Source organism: Pithys albifrons, chromosome 7, assembly GCF_047495875.1.
Source record: "Pithys albifrons albifrons isolate INPA30051 chromosome 7, PitAlb_v1, whole genome shotgun sequence".
Taxonomy (NCBI): domain Eukaryota; kingdom Metazoa; phylum Chordata; class Aves; order Passeriformes; family Thamnophilidae; genus Pithys; species Pithys albifrons.
The window spans coordinates 23247903-23270602 of NC_092464.1; the positions used below are offsets into that span (position 1 = coordinate 23247903).

Genomic DNA, 22700 nt, shown 5'->3' on the forward strand with positions numbered 1-22700 from the left:
GAGAGGTGATGGATACCCCATCGTTGGAAACATTCAGTCAGGTTGGACCGAGCTCTGAACCACCAGACCTAGTGGAAGATGTTCCTGCTCCAACCCAGCCATTCTGTGGCAGAGGACAGTGTGATTCCTCACCCGCAGCACTGCAGGGGGCACCGGCTTGCAGCAGCACCTTCTGCCAGGAGAGGGTAAGGCATGGAGGCTGGTAGTGGGTTCCTGCTGAAGAACCACCTGGGCCAGGGCAGTCGAGGCACGTCAGGGCCTGGGAGGCTCCTTTTGCCCTTCAGGCCAAGTCCTCACCAGGGGACTGGTGTGTCAGCAGGACCGGGACTGGCTCTGCTGTGTCAGCAGGACCGGGACTGGCTCTGCCCATGCTGGGGGTGTCGCACAGGCCCGAGAGGTTGGGGCCGAAGCAGTGACAATGGCTGGGGCTGGGGGCACTGCGGGGACAAACATGCCCCTCTCCCCACATGTCACTGACTTACAGAAATACAGAATTGTTAGGGTTGCAAGGGACCTCTGGAGATCATCCAGCCCAAGCCCCCTGCCAAGGCAGAGTCCCTTGGGCAGGTGACACAGGAACACATCCAGGTGGGTTTTGAATGTCCCCAGAGAGGGAGACTCCATGACTACGCTGGGCAGCATTTTCCAGTGCTCTGCCACTTCCTTGTGTCGTGGGCAAACTTCCTGTGTTTTAATTTACGGCCACTGCGCCTTGTCCTATCACTGGGCACCATCTAAGAGAGCCTGACCCCATCCTCTGGCACGCACCTTTGAGATATTTATATGTATTAATGAGATCCCCTCTTAGGATTCTTCTCCAGACTAAATAGGCCCAGCTCCCACAATCTCTCCTCGTAACAGAGATGCTCCAGATGCCTTATCATCTTTGTGCCTATCCGCGGGGCCCTCTCCAGTAGCTCCTTCTCTTGAACTGAGGAGCCCAGAACTGGTACAGCACTCCAGACGTGGCCTCACTAAAGCCGAGTGGAGGGGGAGGACCCTCCTCCTCAACGTGTTGACCACACTCTTCCCGATGCGCTCCAGGATACCACTGGCGCTCCTGGCGGTAGGGGCACCCTGCCGGCTCCCGGTGCACCTTCCACCCACACGCTCCGGGTCCCTCCCCGCCTCCCTCCGCCGTGAGCGGCGCGGCCGCAGAGGGCGGGTCGGAGCGGCGGGGGAGGCGGCGCTCCCCGCCCGCCCGGGCGGCACTGCGGGGCGGGGTGCGCGAAGGAGCGGCAGCGGCGGCGGTGGCGTGGAGCTCCCGGCGGGCGGGTGGAGGTGAGCGGCACCAGGGCGGGCCGGGCCCCATCCCCGTTGGGCGCTCCGCGGCCCAGCTGTGCCCGCCGCCGCCCGCGGGGCTTTCCCCGCCGCCCATCGTGGTGGCGGCAGCTGCGCCACGGCCGCCCCCGGCCCGGGCAGGCTCTTGCGGTGCCGGGGCCCCGCGGAGCAGAGCAGAGCGGCCCGGCCCCCGGGAGCCTGGCAGCGCTGCCCCGGCGGTGCCCGACGGGCGGTCACGGGCGCTGTTGTCGTTGCAACTGGAGATGCTGGCCCGGACCTGGGCCCCGCCGAGTTGCCCCGGGCTGGAGCCCCGCGCTGCGCCCCCGCCCGCCTGCCCGCGCCCCGTAAGTGCCGCCCGAGTCGGGTCACAGCGGCTGCGCTGGGTCGGGTTTCTTCTCCGGTAGTTATTTTTCAAGAGCAGTATTTCACGAGTGTCACCATCTGGCTGACACAGCTCTGTGGTGTTCCCTTTAGCTTATCTTAAGAGCGAGTGTCAAATTTGTGCAATTTCTGTTATTTTTAGAAGTCTCGAGTCATGTATTTTGTAAAAGAAGGTTGGTTTTGTTGCAGTCTGTTCCTGAACAACCCACTTTAGCTACTTCTTGTCATCTACTTCCCATCTATTTACAAATTGATTGCTTCATTACTTGATGTAAAATCTGTCCAGGGGCTGAAGTTAGGCTAACAAGTCTTTGCTTTCCTTCTCCTTCATTCTTGTATTGGAATGTGCTAGTCTGCCTATTCTGTCCTCTCTTGAGCATCAAGAGTTGGTTTTTTCGTAAGTGTCTGCTGACTTTAAAATGTTTATCTTTGTCCTTTACGCTTAACTTACCTTTTTCGACTTTAACCTCACCTTCTGTCTCCCTGTAAAAGGAATTTCATTAAATACCTATTCTCAGTTAACTTTTCTGCTGAAGGCTGAAATAAAGAAGACATTTAACACTTTGGCCTACTTTGTATCACTTATCATTTGTTCCTTTTCCTCTGAAATTATAAACTTTGCTTTCTATCTTCTGTTTTTATTGTGTTTTTGGGACTTTATTTGTTACCATTTATGTTCTTCACTACTTACAGCTCACTTCTGTACCTTTGTACTGATTGTATCCCTACATGATAGTACTGTCTCATTAACTCTTTATACTGTTCATTAGCCAGGCACACAAACCTTTTTTTTAACTTTTTTCAGATGATTTAATGATTTTTCAGATCATTAAGGTTTTCCCGTCGCAGTCTTATATATTCTTTCCTCTGAATTGCTATTGTGCATTTAATATAGTCCCTTTCATAACCGCCAGCTCTGTGCTCTCTACCATCTCTTCGATTACTTGCCTTAGAGCGGACATGTCAGCCTCTTCTCTGAGGTTTTTTTTCATAAAGTCTGTTAGTTTTATTCTGTTACTCACATTGTATTTTCCTTAGAATAGGCAGTGAGAAACCTTGGCCAGTGGGCCAAATTCAGCACCTTCATGTCAGGTGGCATGAACTGAAGTGGGCCTCTGTAGTCACATGGTGAAAGCATGCATGTTCTGTCACATCCAGTTATATCTTTTATCTTACCAAAATACAGCTATTCTCATTATTATCCTGGCTGTGAACCCATCATGGTACAGGAAATACTGGTAATTTGGTCATGTGTCAGATACATTCCAGGTCACTTGATGAGGCTTTTTTCAGTGCATGCATAGAAATCTATGTGGTCTGCCCCTGCCAGAAAGATTCACTGTTAGAATCTTTTCTTGGAACAATGTGGTCAGTGTCACATAATTTCCATCTTTAGCATCTGAGTCCAGTTTCAGTGAGTTCTTCCCTTTCTAGTCAAAGCTGAAATGAAAAGTGCCCTTTCTTCTCATAGCTTCTTCCAATTTCCAAAGGAGAGTTCCTTTTAATTGTGGGAGGTTATTCACACATGCTGTATTCCTAGCCAATGGCTGGGTAAAGTACTCCACTGATAATTAGGTACCATCCTGTCAGCTCTTGCATGGTGCCTCAGGAAGAGGTTCATTTGGTTCTTCCTTTCTGTATGGTCTGTTGTCTCCCAAGACAGCAACCTTGTGGATTCTCTTTGCTGCTTCTAGCCTTCCTTTTCTCATTGCTTCCTTCATTTTCAGAATTCATTCCTGTCCTGCAACTTTATTAGGTTTGCCTGGCAAGGGTTTGGGGTGGGAAGGGCTGGGGTGCTATAGGGGTGGCTTCTTTGAGCAGCTGCTAGAATGTTACCCTATGTCTGATGGGGCCAGTGCCAGCTGGGTCTGGGAGGGACCCACAGCTGGCCAGAGCTGAGCCCTTCAGTGATGGTGGTGGCAGCTCTGGGGTAATATAGGTAAGAAGGAAAGAAGTAACTGTGGCCCCAGAAGAGAGAGCATGTGAAACAACTATGTAGACACTAAGGCCAGTGAAGGAGGAGGAGGAGGAGGAGATGCTCTAAGCACTGGATCAGACATTCCCCTGCAGGCCATGGAGCAGCCTGTGGTGAGGCAGGCTCTCCCCCTGCAGCCCATGGAGGTTCATGGTAGAGCAGAGGTCCACCTGCAGCCTGGGGAGGAACCCCACACAAGTGCAGGTGTGTTCCTGAGGGAAGGCTGTGACCCTGTGGGAAGCTCACTCTGGAGCATGCTCCTGGTAGGACCTGTGAAGAGAGGAGCCCACAGTGGAGCAGGTTTTCTGGTGGAATTTGTGACCCTGTGGGGGACCCATGCTGGAGCAGCCTGTTCCTGAAGGTCTGCTCTCTGTGGAAGGGACCCACACTGGCACAGCCTGTGAGAAGGACTCAGATTGGAGAAGTGGGTTGAGAACTCTCTTGTGGGAGGGACCCCATGCTGGAGCAGGGGAAGGACTCCTCTCCTTGAGGAGGAAGCAGCAGTAGAAACAGCATATGATGAGCTGACCATAACCTCCATGCCCTGTCTCCCTGTACTGCTGTGACGGAGGAGGTAGAGAATCAGGAGTAAAGTTAAACACAGGAAGGAGGGAGGGGTGGGGGAAAGGTGGGGTTTTGAGATTTGTTTTCCTTCTCACTATCTTGCTCCAATTTTAATTGGTAATAAATTCAGTTAATTTCCCCAAGTCGAGATGGTTTCCCCTGTGACAGTAACTGGTGAGTTACCTCTCCCTGCCTTTGTGTCAACCATAAGCCTTTTGTTACATTTTCTCTCCCTTGCCCAGCAGAGGAGGGAAGTGATAGAGGGGCACTTTGGGCACCAGGCTTCCAGCCAAGGTCAACCCATCACAAGAGAGCAGAACCACTGATGTCATAACTGTGGTTTCATGTGAAGACTTCCCTACTGGAGGTTGTTTTTTAATGTGTTCGTTACAGCTTTATTGCCATTCTGTGACTACTTCTCTCCAAAGATATAGTAGTAGTTCTTGCATTTTTCAATGAGCCTTAGCTTCTGTCCTTCTTCAAAGTATCCCTTACTGCATTGAATTTGAGTCCTAAGACTCCCTTCCCTTTTATTATTGCATAAAATCTGTTTCTTCTGCCATCGGTATTTTGTGGAATGCTTCCCCATGTGTTTGTGTCCAGGACTTATCTTACTTGCCTATTCAGAAAATTCTGTTAAGCATATTTGTGATCCCTGGCCTTGAATCCTTTACCTTTGCTTCCACAGTTAAGCCTTATACATCCATGGGCAGACCTAGCAGTCTGACCTAGAAATGTCATTAGCAATCTCACCAGCAGGCCTTGATAAATTTCCCTTCTTGTTGTCTTTGGCATTGCCCATTTCCCAGCCTGACAGCTGGATGTCTGTCATGGTGGTAGCTGTGACATTTGCAGTTTTGAGACTTTTGCATCCCTTCCTTCATGACCAATAGAGAGTATCGCAATAATATCAATAGACGATATCACTGTAATAACTTGATAAGCTTTTAATGGAATTACACTTCATTGAATTCTGATCTCATGCCAATCACAGGCCAGTGCTCTCTACCTTCTAGTATTTTCCATAATTATCCAGTTTTCCTTACATGTTTCTTTTAATTTTTCTGTTGACTGTTAGTTTCAGGAGCACAAAGTTCTTGTGGTCCAGTATTCCAGGCTAGTGGAAGGCAGGGAATAGAAGAGAGGAAAAATATTATTTACTAATAGAACTGTATTATTGAAGTGCTTGAAATGTTTTATGTTTTTTATTTCTTCTATTAGTGACACATTGCAAGACAAAATTGATGAGCACATACTTTATTAAGAAGAAAATATAATATGAAACTTAGAACCAGAGATTTTCTTTCCAGAGGTGTTTATGAATTCTGATGTCTCATAATTGTATGATGCTGCATTTTTTCCTTCTGTTGTTTTCTCTCTTCTCTTTCTGTTTTTTTCCCCCCCAGAACAAATCATTGTAGGTTTGGTGTCTTGGAAGTATGGAATCAATCTCTATGATGGGGAGTCCCAAGAACCATAATGAGACTTTTCTACCAAATGTTGCTAATGGCATCAAGGATGCCAGTAAGGTCACAATAGGCATCATTGGAAGTGGAGACTTCGCTAAGTCACTGACCATTAGACTCATCAGATGTGGATACCATGTGGTCGTAGGAAGCAGGAACCCTAAACATGCTGCTGAGTTCTTTCCCCATGTGGTTGATGTCACTCATCATGAAGATGCAGTAGCAAAAACAAACATCATTTTTGTAGCCATACACAGAGAACATTACACCTCTTTGTGGGACCTCAAACATTTACTTGCTGGTAAAATTCTGATTGATGTCAGCAATAATACAAGAGTAGATCAATATCCGGACTCCAATGCAGAATATTTAGCATCACTTTTTCCTGATTCCCTGATTGTCAAAGGATTCAATGTCGTTTCAGCTTGGTCACTGCAGTTAGGACCAAAGGATGCCAGCAGACAGGTAAGTGTTACTATTTGTATAAATTTGTTTTTAAGATGAAAATGACAGGAACTGAATGTAAGCAGCCAGAACTCATGGGATTCACTCTGACTTAACATATCTAAAATGCCTGTCCTTTAGCCTACATTTTAGTAGCCAGTAAAACTTTCAGAGTTGAGGTCATCCCATTGTAAGACATAGAATACCTGGTTCAATGTTTTTCATGGATTGCCTGTTTAAAGGTTGCAGAGGAAATGTGGATAACCAGCTTAGAGTAGATAGATGACCTTTAAATGACTACAGACAGAGGAGTGGAGTTGGTTCTTGAGGTTTTCCCTAGGAATATTTCATGTCTGTCCTTATACTTGATACAAGGATAGAGACAGTCTTTCCCAATATATTTTAATTTCAGTGTTGGTGTGAACTATTGAAAGAGATGCACAGAAATCTGAAGTCCTGATCCCGGTGCTCAGGAGTCAGCTGTTCTAAAAATGCTTGCTTCAAATAACAGCAAAGTGATTGAAAGAAATTATCTAGCTCTTAGAATGCCCCAAAAACATGAATATGAAGAAACAGAAGGAGGCACATGTGTTTCTAAGATTCATTGGATCCAGGACCACTCGGGAACATCATGTTCAAATTTCTTCCCAGTATGTTCCCCTAATCCATCCTGCATATAGGAAAGGCATCTTTATGGTTTTTGTGCTTTGCTGAAGTGATACAAAGGCTTTAAGCCTCTGTAGGAATGCAGTCCTTCACAGTTTGAGGAACTCTGAGAAATACATGAGAAATGACTGGTGTAATGTGACTACTGAAGACTGAATTTGAGTTTTCAGGCACTTTAGGTAGAGTTAAATGGAATGTAATTGATACAGAATTAGCATAATTTAAAAAATAACCTCACCTTTTAGAATAGCACTGCACTGTAAGTAATTCACTTCTGTCAAAACAGATCATGTTTGCTCTAATGCAGATGATCAGCAAACAGTGTTGGGCAAACTATACCCCATTGTAAATTTTAAAGGAACCTTAAAGTACTTTGTAGCAGTGCATTTCTTTCATTGTGTAATAAGCTGGTCTTTGGAACAAGTTCTTACTTGGCTTCTAGTTTTGGTCTTTCTGTTAAATATTCAAATCTGGGATCCATGGAAGTCTGGATTGTGAAATTAAGCTAAAATTGTACATATGGAGAGATTACATAGTTGTCTGCTTTGAATTCTGTTTATGCTACAGATGTTTTAGGGTCATTAGTCAGGATTCCTGCATTTTTGAGAATCTTGTGATTTTTCTGAAATTTAGCTGTTGTTTCAAGTTCAATCCAGTCCTGTAGATATTTCAGTATGGGGGGTTTCAGTGTGCAGATTGCAGGACGTCCCACAGCTCATTAGTAACACCTAGAAAAAGCCAGTTTGTTTTGGTTACTGTGTTGCTAAATTAGTGTGCATATTTGCTTTTTTTAATGATTTTGTTCTCATCTTGGTGATATAAGCTGCAATAACAGTGTACAGTTTTAGTAGTAGTGTCATGGTTTTGATCTGGTGGACCTTAAGGTTTTTGAGGAGTTTTGTTGAATTTTGTTACCTTTGAATCTCTTTCTTGGACTACAGACAATTGCCTTGACTTTCCCAACAGGTCTATGTGTGCAGTAACAGTGTTCAGGCTCGCCATCAAGTTATTGAGCTTGCCCGTCAGCTCAGTTTTATTCCTATTGATTTGGGGACATTGTCATCTTCAAGAGAAATTGAAAACTTGCCTCTGCGACTGTTCACCCTGTGGAAGGGGCCTGTACTGATTGCCATTAGCCTGGCAACATTTTTCTTCATCTATTCCTTCATCAGAGATGTGATCCATCCGTACATGAGAAATCAGCAGAGTGACTTTTACAAGATTCCCATTGAGATCGTGAACAAGACTCTGCCAATTGTTGCAATCACTTTACTTTCTCTAGTGTATTTATCAGGACTTATTGCAGCTGCTTACCAGCTTTATTTTGGCACCAAGTATCGGCGATTTCCACCTTGGCTGGACAACTGGCTCCAGTGTCGGAAGCAGCTTGGACTGCTCAGTTTTTTCTTTGCAACAGTGCATGTGGTGTACAGTCTCTGCTTACCCATGAGGAGGTCGGAGCGATACTTGTTCCTCAACATGGCATATCAACAGGTAAGGCAGCCTTTAGGTCAATAAGCCAAAAATGCCTTGGCTGTGTGTATGGCTTCTGAATACAATATATAAGTTACCTTAATCTGTTCTACTGTTTTCAGCACAGAATGTTATGGGTTATTTTATGCGTAGCTGAAGCCAAATACGGACACTAAAAGAAACAACTGTGCGTGTTGCTCAGCTTGTGGGTCAAACTGGGGTAAAGTTTGTGTGCTAGGGGGAGTCAAGGGTGTGTCCTACTGAAATTCCTGGCAGTAATATACACGAGGAGAATGTAGAATAGATAGGATAAGAGCAACAGCAGGAAAGGTCTGAGGTATGTTCCTCTCTATGTGTACTTAACATATGGGGGAAGTATGTATATCATAAGTGCATTTACAAGTATGAAAAGTATGAGGGTTGATATTGTAATATTATTACAGAAACATCCGTGTTTAAAAAAAAAAGGAAATGCTGATACTTTGTAACATTTTGGACTAGTGGTAAAAATACTTTATTCGTTTAAAATTCTGTGAGCATCATCTATTGCAGACAATATAGATTGACTTACAGTTCCCAGGAACAATTGGTCTTGCATAACCCTGAAACATTCTCAGACAAATCTGTCATCCTTTAGAAGGGGGTCTGATGCCCCTGTTTGTCAGTGAGGCAGCTTATTGTCACCTTGAATGTGACAGAAAAGCAGCATTGCCAGAGAAACAGCATTGCCATTCAGCACATAAAATCTGTGGGAAAGACGAATGTGATAGAACAGAAAGGAAAGCACACTAAGGAAATAAAATCAAATGGAACAAATTAACAGAGATTGGGTCCACATACTCTGAAAGGGCTAGCATGAAAAATTGAGCTTAAGGGAAAGACAGGAAGGGCAAAACTATGGAAGGCAACAAGAAACCATAATTGTTCACACCTGGAATTAGTAATACTAAAGGATTCACTGATACTTTTATTAATAAATTATTTTAATGATATTTTAAAACTCTCACATGCTAGTATTCCTAGTGAACCTCTTTCAAGACGTGTTGTATTGCAAGTTCACCTGAAAGTGGAAAAATAATTGAATATCGAAGCTTCTTAGTTTTTAAGGTCCTGAGTTTTTTCTTTTTTCTGGTACAGCTCTCTGATGAGAACCTTGAGACTAGTTTAGTTTATTGGAGCCTGGAGCTAATAACACCAAGGTCATGGGTTCAATGCCTCTATGAGCCATTCACTTAGGAGCTTGACTTGATGATCCTTGTTGATCCCTTGCAACTCAGAATATTCTGTGTATCTGATGTCAACAGTGAGAGAAGCAAACTAGCTTGTACTATGAAGCTGAAACAAAATTAGGAAATGATGCTAGAATATTTCTAAATGTAACAAACTAAAAACAAATTGCAGGTTTATCCTATTTGTATTACAGAATTTAAGGTTGCAGGGTCTGAAGAATACATCTCCTTTTCTATAGTGCATAAGAATGCAGAATTACCTGATTTTATAACAGAATTGTTATAAATGTTTTATAATGTTACAATTTCTTTTAACATTTCATCTAAATTTCCATGTTTATCATATTTTTAATCTAGCAAGTGCCAGCATCAGCTGTAAGGAAATAGTTGTTTTTCTTCAAGACATGAGGAAACCTCTGAAGTATTTGACCCCATTTTATAGTTCTCCTATGACTGTGGACTTTGTCAGCAAAATAAATTCTGTTGATATTTTTGATATTCTTTAGAATGAAAAACTTCCTTTCTGCTTTTTCGTCAGGTTCATGCAAATGTTGAAAATTCTTGGAATGAGGAAGAAGTGTGGCGAATTGAAATGTATATCTCCTTTGGAATAATGAGTCTTGGATTGCTTTCTTTGCTGGCAGTAACTTCCATCCCTTCAGTAAACAGTGCCTTAAACTGGAGGGAGTTCAGTTTTATTCAGGTGTGTTACTTTTTGAATAATGGGGTTTTGTTGTTTACAAAAATTCCTTGATGATAATTTTGATGCTGATCATCATCACGATCACAAACAAAAGCATGTTGCAACGTCACAAGGGCTTTGTTCTTCCTCCCTCTCTGGTTATTTAATAAAAACAACCTATCCTTCCATAGCAATTATATTACCATGAAGGCACATGAAATGTTTCATGAATGGCAGAATAGGAATTTTCATTTTACACTTTTTGGTCTTAAATAACAAACATAGCTAAGACCAAATGATTACTAATCTATTCCTTTTCCATTATTAGAATTTTTTGCTAAATTCAAATTAGATAAATTTGGACAAACTTGCTAAAGGTAGTGATACTGATGAGATACTACTATAAGTAGATGCACACAACTGTTAAAATTGAAGCCTTAATTTGTCCTGCAGGATTTTTATTTCACAGCCCTCTGACAGCCATGGTGTCATTGATTCAATTTTGCTTTCCTTCCACTGTGTGGGACTTGACACAACTCTCAACTGCATTATTCCAATTAGCTGAAAATACCCATCAGTAGAACATGAAGATTTGTTTATTAGAATCAGAGGCTTTTTCAAGCCCTGGTACACCTTCTGCTGCCTTCCTTCCTCAGATAAATATTTACAGCAGACAGGCCTAACCAGCATAAAATACTGAGAAATATGGGCTTTAATAAACAGCTTAGTGTTTGCTTCTACACAAAGTTGCTATTAGTTTTAGGTAGCAGTCAGGTATAACAAATTTTATTAGGATTCAATATTGGTAAAAATTTCCTAAGTGTGCACAGTTTTGGGGTTTGTTATGTTTTGTTTAGTTTTCTGATTTTGGCTTCAGTAGTCTTAACTCAGTCTTTTCTGATTAACAGGTTTTTTTGGCATAGCCATGGTAATAATATTGCCTAATTCTTAGTCCTGTTCACTTCAGAACACAGGCACTGAATTGTTGTTCAGGGCTTGGGTTGCACTTTACAGACATTTTAGAGGGACTGGTGGAGAACTCTTTAGTGGCTGTAGTTGTCTGAAGTCCTCTATCTATAAAGTAATGTCCTCCCTTCCCCTAGGATTTCCATTGCTGGAACACTGCAGGTAGGCCTACAAAAAGTTTGCTGAAAAGTTTTTCGAAGTAGAGTTACCCTGGCAGAACTGTCTGTGCGCACTTATGGCTTTGAGCCTTCAGAGGGAGTAAATATTCAATTGTATTGTTACAACATTCCTGCCATCTGGAGTTCTCTGTGTGGGGACAATAGTACAGCTATTGGGTGATTTAAAACATTGGTGCAAAAGGGAAAAATTAGCTCTTGAGTGACACGATGTCTTTATCCAGTAATGACTTCCAGACACAAGCACAGCATTTGTGTCTTATTTTTCCTTACTCAAATCTGCAAATTTCAGGCCTGTGTGACAATGAAAACCAACACAATAATCACAATGATGTATCTACAAGGGCATTTTTTATTGTATCATATTTACTGGAGTTATTTCCACTGTAAAAAAAATCAAAATAGTTCCAAATTGAAATGATTATGAACTCTAATGAACCATCTGTGAGTATTTTGCTCTGGAGGTATGTTACAGTTGAAACTGCATTATGTGCTAAAGAGTTTTACCACTAGAACATACTCTATCTTGAGTCCTACTAGGAACATCTGAGTTTATTAACATATATAGCACAGACTGATTTCTTGTTCCAAGTAGTACAAGGCCTAAGCAGCATCTCCCCTACTTACAGCGGTTCAAATAGATTTCTATCAGAGTCTTCCTAATACTGCAAAGAAATCCCAGTTATGAATGTTTTTGTCCATAAATAATTGCTTCCTTTGATATCCCAAATTATTTTGGAGATGCCTTCAACTTATCTAGCCTGGCTTCACAACACAGCTGTCAGGAGCCCCAAAAATTCCAGTCTGCATCCTCAGGGGAATACGACTCTGAGCGGACAAGCAGTGCAGGCTCTACTCATTCCCTTGGAGTATAAATATGAATAAAGTGAGATATGCCAGTCCTAGAAGGAGCTAAGGGATCAACAGAAAACTTGAAATTGCTGCAGTACAGAGCTGACCACTGTTCCTATTTTTCTGATTACTTCATCATGATTCAGAGAGAAACACCCATAACATCCAGATAGGGGAGCCACAGAACAAGGTAGTGATGAAGAGTTTGCTCAGTAGGAGATTCTAGATAATGGAAACTTAGCATGAAACTTTGCAGGCATCTTAACGTGACTCAGAGTTGAAGCTTACTGAGGGGAAGCAGCAGGGAAGAAAGCTGGGGCTGATAAACTAATGCATTGGTTTTCTTAAATGCTACTTCAGTACTCTTTTTCTTCTAAACGTATTTGGATAAGGAACAAAGGTAGGCATGGCTAAGAAATACAGAAGAATTCATATTTTGCCTGAGCAGGCAGAATAAACAGCCTAAATCAACACATTGCAAACAGAAAAAGATATTTATTGAAACCAGTCCTTGAGCGTTCACATAAAAGCATGATGTGGTTTGCAAGCAGTGCTGTGCTGGGTCCTTCAGTCTTCTGAGGGAAGTTAAACTGTAAATATGTAAGCATAAATGATGGCTGCTTTTATTTTCCAGACTAAGAGTTCAAGTCCAAAACCCATCACTCAAAGTGGCAATGGACAGAGCATGCTGGCTTTGAAATCTGAGCTATATGGTTTTTCACAAAAATGAGCACAAATTTACCATTTCTGTAGCAGGAATCTGACCTTTTTGTAGATAGTCCTTTTCCCTGCCAGCACGATCCTAAAGCATTTTGGAGACAGTCTTACTAAAACTTTTCTGTGCATACATTTTAAGGAAGGGTTGCCCTGCCTTGGTTCTCCCACAAGCATAGGATACTTCTTCCCCAGAGTAAAGAGGATTGAGGCCTGAGTATTTAGCAAGTTTATGGGTAAGATGTCAATCAGAATTGCTACAGATGGTTTATAAGTTTAGCAATATCCTGTTACTGGAGGAATCCAAAGTATCCAGAAATGCAGACTTCAGAAAATACCTTTCATATATATAAATTGTTTGGAAGTGTTCAACCATTGTGAAGATAGAAATTCCTGAAAAAGATTTGCCTCACAGCAGATTTTTGTCTCTATATGTGTACACTTTTCTGGTAATATTTTAGGCATTTCTTTCTTTCATCTTTTCCACTCCTCTGTCTTTTGTTGGTTCTTTCCCCAAACAACGCCAGTTGGTCCAGTTTATCAGTAGTCTTGGCTGGGAATCACCCATATTGGCTAAAAGACTGATCAGGAAGGAAAAGAAGCAAACCTGGGAAGACTTAGAAAAGGTAAAAGATTGGGGAGTCCATAGGAAGTGTGCTAATATATTACTTAGCTTTCAGGAAACACAGTATTATGGAAGGTAAGGAATCAAAGCAACCGAAGATATTCTTCCCCTTTTCCCAGCAGCCATCCTAGAGTGTAGGCAGAGGCTTCCCAAGATTTACAACTCTTACTTGCTGCTCACTGTCCAATGTGAATTTACTGGTGAAGAAAAAGTATTGCTTCTTGCTCCTTTCAGAAGTCCTCTGCTCCTAAAGAAGTTGGCATCCAATGCCTTGGGCAGTAATTACAGGCCTGGTAGAAGAACATCAGTAGCTGACAGAAGCTCCCATAGGAATGTCTTTGTTAGATTTTTAGATGTTTGGTTGCAGTTGACTAGTACACACTAACACATGGTCTGCCAGCATTTCAAAGAAGTATTTATCAATTTACCACAGGGCAAAAAAAGAACTTAATGAAGGTACCTCTTATGTTTTTCTTGTCCTGGTGTTGTTAGTACAAAATGTACTGACATACTTCTTAGCTTCCATTTTGTCTTTTGCAAAGGGAATTTAAATAGGCACTAAAATAAAAATAATGGGAAATGACTGCATAATATTTCCCTTTTGTTTCTTTTTCAAGAATTGTTGTAGTTCTCATCAGTAATCCTGATGAAGAAATGAGGGATATGATTCACTTCTGCCTTTCTCCCTGCTGGCAGTGATACAACTATGAATTCAGGACAGTCATAACACCAAAAATCTGCAATAACATACTAAAGCATCAACTTTTGATAGTATTGTTTGCTGTCCAAACGTCTTACCAGAACTTCTGTTCAGATACTGCATATGCCATTTTCATATCTACATGTGTTTCTCTGAGTGTTCTGTTTCCTGTGGAATATTTTGGGAGCAAATTGTTCTTTAAAAAAAAAAGCATGCAGCATATCTAAAGCTTAACAACAAGGCCCTGAAACCATTGGCTATAAAGATGCATAAATATTGGCAAGTCAAACATGCTGTCAATCCCAAGAAACTAACAAAAGTATTTTCCTTTTATACCATTATATCTGTGAACCCCTGCAAATAGTATTAGCTCAGACATTCTTCATTCCCTAGAAAGTGCTTAATCTTGAAGTAGATGGAATTATTTCTTTCACTAGCTATTACAGTCCCTTAGGCTGCATTTTTCTTTGCGCCTCTGTTTACTGGAGTTATACCATACCTTAGTGGCCAATTATCTTTCTTAATACTCCATTTCTGTTTCAATGATTTCCTACAAATGTTTCCCAGCCTAGTTAGTCATTACATCAGTTTTGGTCAAAAAGAATTTTTCTTCATTTGATCACCACCAGAAGTCATAGTGTAGTATTTGGTCATGGTTTGGGAAAGTTAAGGTTAATACTCTAATAAGTATTTAATTGATATTTGACAATTTAGTAATTGTCAAGTCTGCAGACCATTCCAACCACAGGGTCCTTAAAAAGGCAGATGCACAGAAATGGTGAATGACCCCTATCATAACCCCATTCTGTGGCATGCACTAGATTACATGATAAGAGGTCCTCTGCAGGGTGCTGTGGGAACCTTCTACTTTACCCTTCCTCTGGGTAAACTGCATCACTGCTTTGTGCTATTATGCCCAAGCCCTGCAGTTCAGATATTCCCATTAGTCAGTTGGCAACAGGTGATGGAGAAAGGTAAGCAATGGTTTATGCTAATGTCAGACAAGTGGACGAAGGCTTCTGTGAGGAAGAAGTAAGCTGCACATCTTAGAGTGATAAAAATCTGCAGTTAGGCCCAAATCCCTTCCAGCAGAATTGCATTGTTCCGTAATCTTGGAAGTGATCTATCCTCATAGTTAAGAAACAGGAAGCCTAATTTCCAATCACAACAGATGTTGTTCCAGTAACTACACTGGAATTGTTCCTTATTTGCATACATATCCTGAAGTTGACTTCCATTACTTAGAATTTGGGCAGGCATCATTTCAGCTTTGATCTTTTACCCTACAAATGTTAGCAGAGATAATGCTGTAAATCAGTGCTCAGTTCAGTTGGATTTTCAGAATATGTGAAAACCATATATTGCTAATTTAATACAGTGACTAGCTAAGAGATTTTATCATGATGTCTAATAGAAATGTTAAAATGTCAGATGAAGGACCAAGTGCCATTACCTCTTTTTTTTTTCCTGTTTTCTCTTTGATCAAAGTCAACACTTGGATACATTGCTCTGCTTATAAGTACTTTCCATGTACTGATTTATGGATGGAAAAGAGCTTTTGAAGAAGAGTATTACAGATTTTATACACCACCCAATTTTGTTCTCGCCCTTGTTCTGCCTTCCATTGTAATTCTAGGTAAGATCATCTTACTTTTGCCATGTGTAAGTAGGAAACTGAGGAGAATTCGAAGAGGATGGGAGAAAAGCCATGTTATAGAAGAAGTAAGTGGGTCTGTTCCACATCTCTCCCCAGAGAGGATAACTGTAATGTGATCATTTGTTAGCACTGTTTGGGGTTTTTTGTCATAAACTTGTATTTTTAGGAGTTTGATTAAGTAGGAGTAAAGTCACTTGCTTGGCACATGCAACAAGATCTCAGCCAAACTACGAGAAGCTTATAACTAGACGACTGCTACTTCGGATAACTACAATTTTTTTTTAATTGTAGACAGCAGATGATTATGGTATAAAAAAGTTTTTAATGTTCCTTTGCACAGTTACATCACAAAAGTATTTTATAACTATGCTTTTCAGATATTTCTTTGACTTAGAGCATATGTGTCAGAGTGCTGTTTATTAATTCCACATTTTCTGGGTAGTGTTTATTAAAACCACACTTCTTTGTTGGTAAGTTCAGAATAAAGACTAACAGAGTAAATAATTGAGGAAATAATCATATTCTGAAACAAATTAATTTGTAATGATCACAGAATCATAGAATCAAAGAATGGTTTGAGTTGCAAGGGACCTTAAAGATTGTCTAGTTCCAACCCCCCTGCCATGGACAGAGACAACTTCCACTAGACCAGGTTTCCTAAAACCCCATCCAGCCTGGTCTTGAATGCTTCCAGGGATGGGGCATCCACAACAGTCTCCTTGGACAACCTGTTCCAGTGTCTCACCACCCTAACAGTGAGGAATTTCCTCCTAATAACCAGTTTAAACCTACAATCCTTCAGTTGGAATCCACTCCCCCTTGCCCTGTCACTACATGCCTTTGCCCTCTCCGGCTTCCTTATAGGCTCCCTTCACGGACTGGAAGGCTGCTATAAGGCCACCCCTAAGCCCTCTCTTTCCCTGGCTGAACAAACCCAATTTTCTCAGCCTTTCCTCATAGGAGAGATGCCCATCCTTCTAAGCAACTTTGTGGCTCTCCTTTGGACTCACTCCAACAGGTCCAGGTCTTGAATGAGAGCTGGATGCAGCACTGCAGGTGGGCTCTCCCAAAGGCAGAATCACCTCCCTGGACCTGCTGGCCATGCTGCTTTTGATGCAGCCCAAGATACAACTGGCTTTCTGGTCTGCAAGTGTACCTTGCTGGCTCATATCCAGCCTCTCATCCACCAGCACCCCCAAGTCTTTCTTGGTAGGGCTGCTCTCAATCCCATCACCCCCCAGTCTGTTATGGATACTAGGGATTTTTCCAACCCAGGTGCAGCACCTTGCACTTGGTGAAGTGTGTTGCACATGTACAGTATATTTATTTGAGTGTGGTTTTACACCATTCCATTATTTGAACATGCAAATCTAGTTTCAATTGCAGTGTGATTGTACATCTTGTAAGCAAATGGTATTGTACTAGTAGGTCATTTTTAGACCTTTGGCATCTCTTTTTTTACATACGTCACATAATGAAGACTCAAAACAGTGCTATACAATTACAGAAAGATATGTGTGCAAGCAGCTAGTTTTTCATCTTTTAATTATTTTAAAATACCAGAAAATATTTTAAAACAAAAATAAAAGGAAAAGCTTAGAATTCAGCAACAAAAAAAGTCTATTTTCACTGTGAAACTTCCAGTATGTTGGAAGCATCACAGTACTCATGTTCTGTATATGTCTACACTGGAGTTTCTGTTACTACATATGAATTTTGCAAAGTGTGTCTTAAATTCTTAGTATCTTTTTGTGCAAATCCAATATTCTATTTTTATATAACGGTGTAACTTTTACAATGAGAGTCTCTGGAATATGCCTGAAGTTTTAAGAAACAAAATTATTATTCTTATACTTAAAAATTAATTTATCTCTAAAACGTCATTTGTGTTTCCTGATGGATTCTAAATAAAATTTACAATTATTTATTACTACTGCTGTGTCAGTAGTAATTTTTCTTCTCTAACAAAATAGCCAAACTCAACTCATACCTTCAGGCTACTCCTGTTTAATTAGCAAAACTTCTATTTCAGTGAATCAGAATGTGTATTTAGTTGTAATTTTCTTTACTTGTCTGAAAGTGTATTTTTCTTATCCATATTTGCACTGTTTAGGATCTCTGATTTTCTTAGCTGAACCTTCATTTATTATTTATTACTTCAGAATAATTTGTCATAATCAATATCATACATCAGAAATATACAGTACTTAAGCTTGAATTTATCCTTGAACATCACTTGTCCTGTAAATCTCATTATCTCGGCTTGTAGTGACCAACAGCTCCACAGAAAAAAATATTCTAGAATTGAATTCTGCCCCCAGGTACACCAACCTAAATCTAAAGAGTTAATGTTAGTTGTTCTTTCATTTGAAATTCAAAATATCTACAATAATTTTATTTTCATTCTACTGTCCAAATTACCCAAACTTAGACATCAAGCCTATGTATACTCTGGATTTGTTACCAATCAAGAGACAGTTGAATATTTTTTCATTTTAAACATGTTCAAATCTAGTGATGAAAAATAAAATATTTGCACTATTTTTTTTAGAATTAAAGCATTTTTGTATGTCTTTAAACATGTTTTGTGTCAAATGAGAGGTCAGTGAATTCTTTTTGAAAATGAAGGTTTGTGAAAACAATTTTTTTGAAAAAAATTCACCATATATGTGTCAACAGAAATTTAATACCTTTTTCAGTTCACAGATTTTCAACTTCAGATAGTTGGAAAGCTCAGATTTATCCTCCTGTATAAACTTTGGGGATGGAATCAATTGAAAGGAAAAAATTATTTCAATTCTTTTTTAGAAAAGAAAATTATAATGATATCTATAATTGGTTAGGGTAAGGTCTTTGAGACTTCTCTCCAATAGCTGATACATGGCAGACACTTCCCAAAAGAGAGCATGTGTACAGTGATTTTTTCCTGGCATAACCTTTCAGCCTCTTGGAAATCAATAATTTAGGAGCTATTTGAAACAGGTGCTGGCTCTGGATTACTGTATTTCATAGCTAGGTCTTCCAGAAATTTATCAAACCTTACAGAAATTTGAAAGTTTCCCATTTTTTACAGAAAAAAGAAAGAAAAAGACAGAAAAAAAGTTTAATTAAACTATCAAATAATTAAAAAATATTTGTATTCTTTATTTTTCCCCAAACCAAATTAGTTTGTTTCCAGGTACTTATTTTATTGTTCCTCCCGCAATCTGCAGCTGTTTTAGTGATACTTGTGGTGATACACAGGTACAATACTATTTTATCAAACATTCTAGACATTAAGTGAAAAACCTGTTCCTGCTGGAGACAGACAAGAGCCTAAACTGGTAAAAATGAGATTTGTCACATACAAATGAAGAGCAAGTGACAATTATAATTTCTAACTTACTGTGCCTGTAAAGCATTCCAGTACCAAACCCACTGTATTTCTTGAAAGACTTGCAGGATTGAATTTTGTGGACTGTTTCCGACTCCATTATTCCAGAGTGAAACCATGCAAAGTTGGGGCATTGTGCTTCAATCCTTTAAATAAAATTCGAATACTCAAAAGTCTTGGAGAATTTTAGTAGGATAAATACTGTGTTTCATTATACCACAGTCCTGTGCATGAAACCTGATTAAAATCACTAGAATGGAATGGTATAACTGGGAGCAGAATTTCTTACTTCTGGACAGATTTAGGGCAGAAATTATTACTCTTCACAGTTTAACTACATTTCAAAATTAAATATGCTGCTATCATTTGATGGTAATTTTACACTTCTGTAGAATATGTGATTAACATTCCCTACAGTTATCTAATTATTTTGATGCAATAGTGACTGTATTGCAGAACTAAGATATTGTTCTAATTGAAAATTACTGTCAAAGTCCATATATATTGTACTGTAATGCAACCACTGACAGTATATACAGAAATGTATTGGCCCTCTTTCCTATGCAAAAAGTTATTTCATCATTAAATTTCTTCAAGAATGTTTAAACTGTTGAATTTTAAACTGCCAAAGGTGTCTGGAGAGAATAATGATTCCTTTTCCAAAGTGTGTATAGAAAATTAAAAATGTGTTTTAATTTTATATGTTACTTGAAAGGTTGAAATATTGAAGTATTAATAAATAGATAATATTTTTAGATCAACTATAGAAAGACATTTTGTGAAATATTTGTGCTACAAAAATGATATATGGTTTCCTGTTAGGCTGTGTATTTACTTCTAACTGGAATAACATGTTGACTTGTGGTTTAATATTTTGTGGTGTTCTTTAAGGACCAATTCACTTTACCAAGACACTGTTAAGTCTGAAGGTAAAATGATGCTCTTCCTTTTACCACACATTGTGTCATGCATATGTTTAGTCACATAAGGGATCTTTATTCATGTAACCAAACATTGATTTCTGTTGAAGGACTCACTTTAGGACTTCTCATTGGAAAAAGACCTGAGACTAATAGTTTAGTTTCGATTGCCTAAGTATAAACAACTAAATTCATGTAGACATCTTAGTTACTTGGCAGAGTAAATACATATTTTGAGGAATAGCCAGCTGTGAAAATATTTTTGCATAGATTTATATAAATTGCTTAACTGTCTAATGAAAATAAGTAATGAAATAAGTTTAATTTCTCTTCATTACTGTACAGTTAAAAAAATAGTGCTTCATATGATACAAAACTGTACACGTCATATTATAAAATGGAGACCTCTGTATTCAGCAACAGGCTATTTGTTTTCTATGGATATTAAGGTATTCTTTCTTAACATTGTCTAAAATAGAGTTCTATTATAAGTTCCATGTGTCTTTAATTTTATCTTACAATTCTATTAACTGTGGCAACTATGTACAAGTTAATTCAGTACCCGTGTTCTTGAATTATTTAGAGATTAATTATTTTGCAATTGTTTTGCAAGTTCTCTCACTTGCGGTAATGGTTACTGTGAATTGGTGCCACATTTAACTTTTTGTTCTAACATTGTGAATTATATGATGTGCCAATATGAGAAAGTATATTCGTATTTTTATTTGGCATTAATTGCCTATAAAATAGTGTGTCTGTATGTTTCTGTCTATGTCGTATTAGTTGCCCAACTAGCACTAAAGGAAATTATTAATTAATATAAGGCAATGAGTTCCCAAGTAACTATAAATTTCACAGGTATGACTATAGTTAGGAAACAGCTTTCCTCTGAAAGTTAGATATACCAGGTGCATAACAATTAGATAGATTTTTTCAATATATGTTGATATGTGCAGTGGTAGCGAATGCCTATGTGTAACTCCTTTCAGACAGTGCATCTCCTCATACACGAGGGTTTGATTTCTTGGCCGTTCATCCTGTAGTATTTTCTATAAATATGAGTAATGTTGCAGTACTGATATTGTATCATTATATGATACTGCTTGAATTAATTAATTACAGCCTTTAAAATAAGTGACACCTTGAACTGACTTGAACAATGATCTCTCATTATATATTGTTTCTGATGCCTTGCTGGCATTGTCTTTCAGTGAGCATAGTATGTCTCCCATGTGTAATGCTGTCTTTGTAGTTGTGTTTGTCAGACTGTTTGTGCTGTCTCTCTGAACAGGGCTATTATAAATTATTAGTAATGCTCTTATCTATTTTTCCATAGACTGTATTTTACACAAAAATCAATAAAAATCAATGTAAGGTATTTTGCTTTTTTCTTCTGTGCTTAGGCAGAATAAATTTTAGCTTGTGTTTCTTTTTAATACATGGGTGCTCTGATCAACATTTTCTCTGAGAGATAAAACTTGAATGTGAGTCCATAGAAATATTCTGAAGGGCAATTTGTTTCTTTTTCAATGTCTGAATAACAGACTTTTCACTCTGGGTAGCTATATCTCATATCCTACTGTAAGTTATTCTCCATGCTTTCAGAACACAAGAGTGAACACTACAGTCCTATCAGCATATAATCAGTCCACTTTGCATTCAACATATTTGCCCATGATAAGCCTGCTAAGCACAAGTAAGTTTGCCAGGTGTCTGGTTGTGTGTGTGAGAAAGCAGTACTCTTTAAATGAGACAAACAGGTGAAGCACTTTGCAGGCCTTCATTTGGAAATACATAACTTTTTTTTCTAAGAGACTTATGCCACCATAAGAGGAAAACAATACATGAGAGGTAAAATCCTGCTCATAATCCAGCAGCATAAACTGTTCTTAGTTCAGAGAAGTAAAGATGCATTAGTTAGGTGAGGTGGCAGAATCTGTGTTGCTTTGGTGTTAGGTTACATAGCCTTCCCAAATTCCCAAATGGAATTTAGGTATTTTTAAAATTCAGAATATTTAATATTTGTTTGTGTCATGCCTCGCTTAACAGTGACATTCTGGACCTTGAAGTCTGTCTTGGCTTTTCTTTTTTTAATTTCACTATTTCTCACAGACAGCCCCTAACTTACACCTTTGCCCAGCCACACCTTGTACAAGAGCATAAATTCTGTCTCCGGTGACTTACTGCGTTTCCTTACAATAATGAAGATCAGTGTGAAAGTCCCCCTGAAATCCGTACCACCCAATGACCTAAGCGCTGTATTTTAATTGTGTAGGCAGACAAATACAGATGTTGACTTTAGGGGTTTAAGTGTGACTCTACTGCCAGCCACATCACAGGTCTTTTCTTTTTTTCTGTGAATATCAAACACAGGAGGTCTGGCAGGACCGACCAAAAAGAAAGAAAAGAAGGAAAGAAAAAAAAATGAAAAGGAAGTCAAGGAGTCAACAGATTGATTCTTAGAAAGACTCCAATTTCTGCACTACAAAAACCTCAGTGTGATATTTGATAAATAGTGCAGGTGACTTTGGACAGACTTACAGGTTTAATACAGCC

At 39.7% G+C, this 22700-nt stretch overlaps 1 protein-coding gene across 6 annotated transcripts; it reads left to right on the plus strand.

Moving 5' to 3' along the window:
- Nucleotides 1-1229: 1229 nt before the first annotated feature.
- On the plus strand, nt 1230-21957 carry STEAP2 (STEAP2 metalloreductase). 6 transcript variants are annotated; one of them, XM_071560589.1, is made up of 6 exons: nt 1230-1281; nt 5608-6132; nt 7744-8271; nt 10018-10182; nt 15683-15830; nt 16799-21522. In XM_071560589.1, exons 2-6 carry the CDS (start codon nt 5641-5643, stop codon nt 16963-16965), a joined length of 1500 nt encoding a protein of 499 aa, XP_071416690.1. In that variant the 5' UTR covers nt 1230-1281; nt 5608-5640; the 3' UTR covers nt 16966-21522. The 6 variants fall into 6 exon arrangements, with proteins under 6 accessions (XP_071416690.1, XP_071416693.1, XP_071416689.1 ...); XM_071560592.1 differs by lacking the exon at nt 16799-21522 and adding an exon at nt 21750-21957 and having other exon boundaries at nt 1232-1625; XM_071560588.1 differs by having other exon boundaries at nt 1232-1625.
- Nucleotides 21958-22700: the final 743 nt, after the last annotated feature.

Bases quoted from the DNA above. Each gene is read 5' to 3' on its own strand.
- STEAP2 (XM_071560589.1), top strand. From the start codon at position 5,641: ATGGAATCAATCTCTATGATGGGGAGTCCCAAGAACCATAATGAGACT. The intron at 8,272-10,017 runs GTAAGGCAGCCT...CTTTTTCGTCAG, and splicing joins TCAACATGGCATATCAACAG to GTTCATGCAAATGTTGAAAA. The intron at 15,831-16,798 runs GTAAGATCATCT...CAATTTTCTCAG, and splicing joins GCCTTCCATTGTAATTCTAG to CCTTTCCTCATAGGAGAGAT.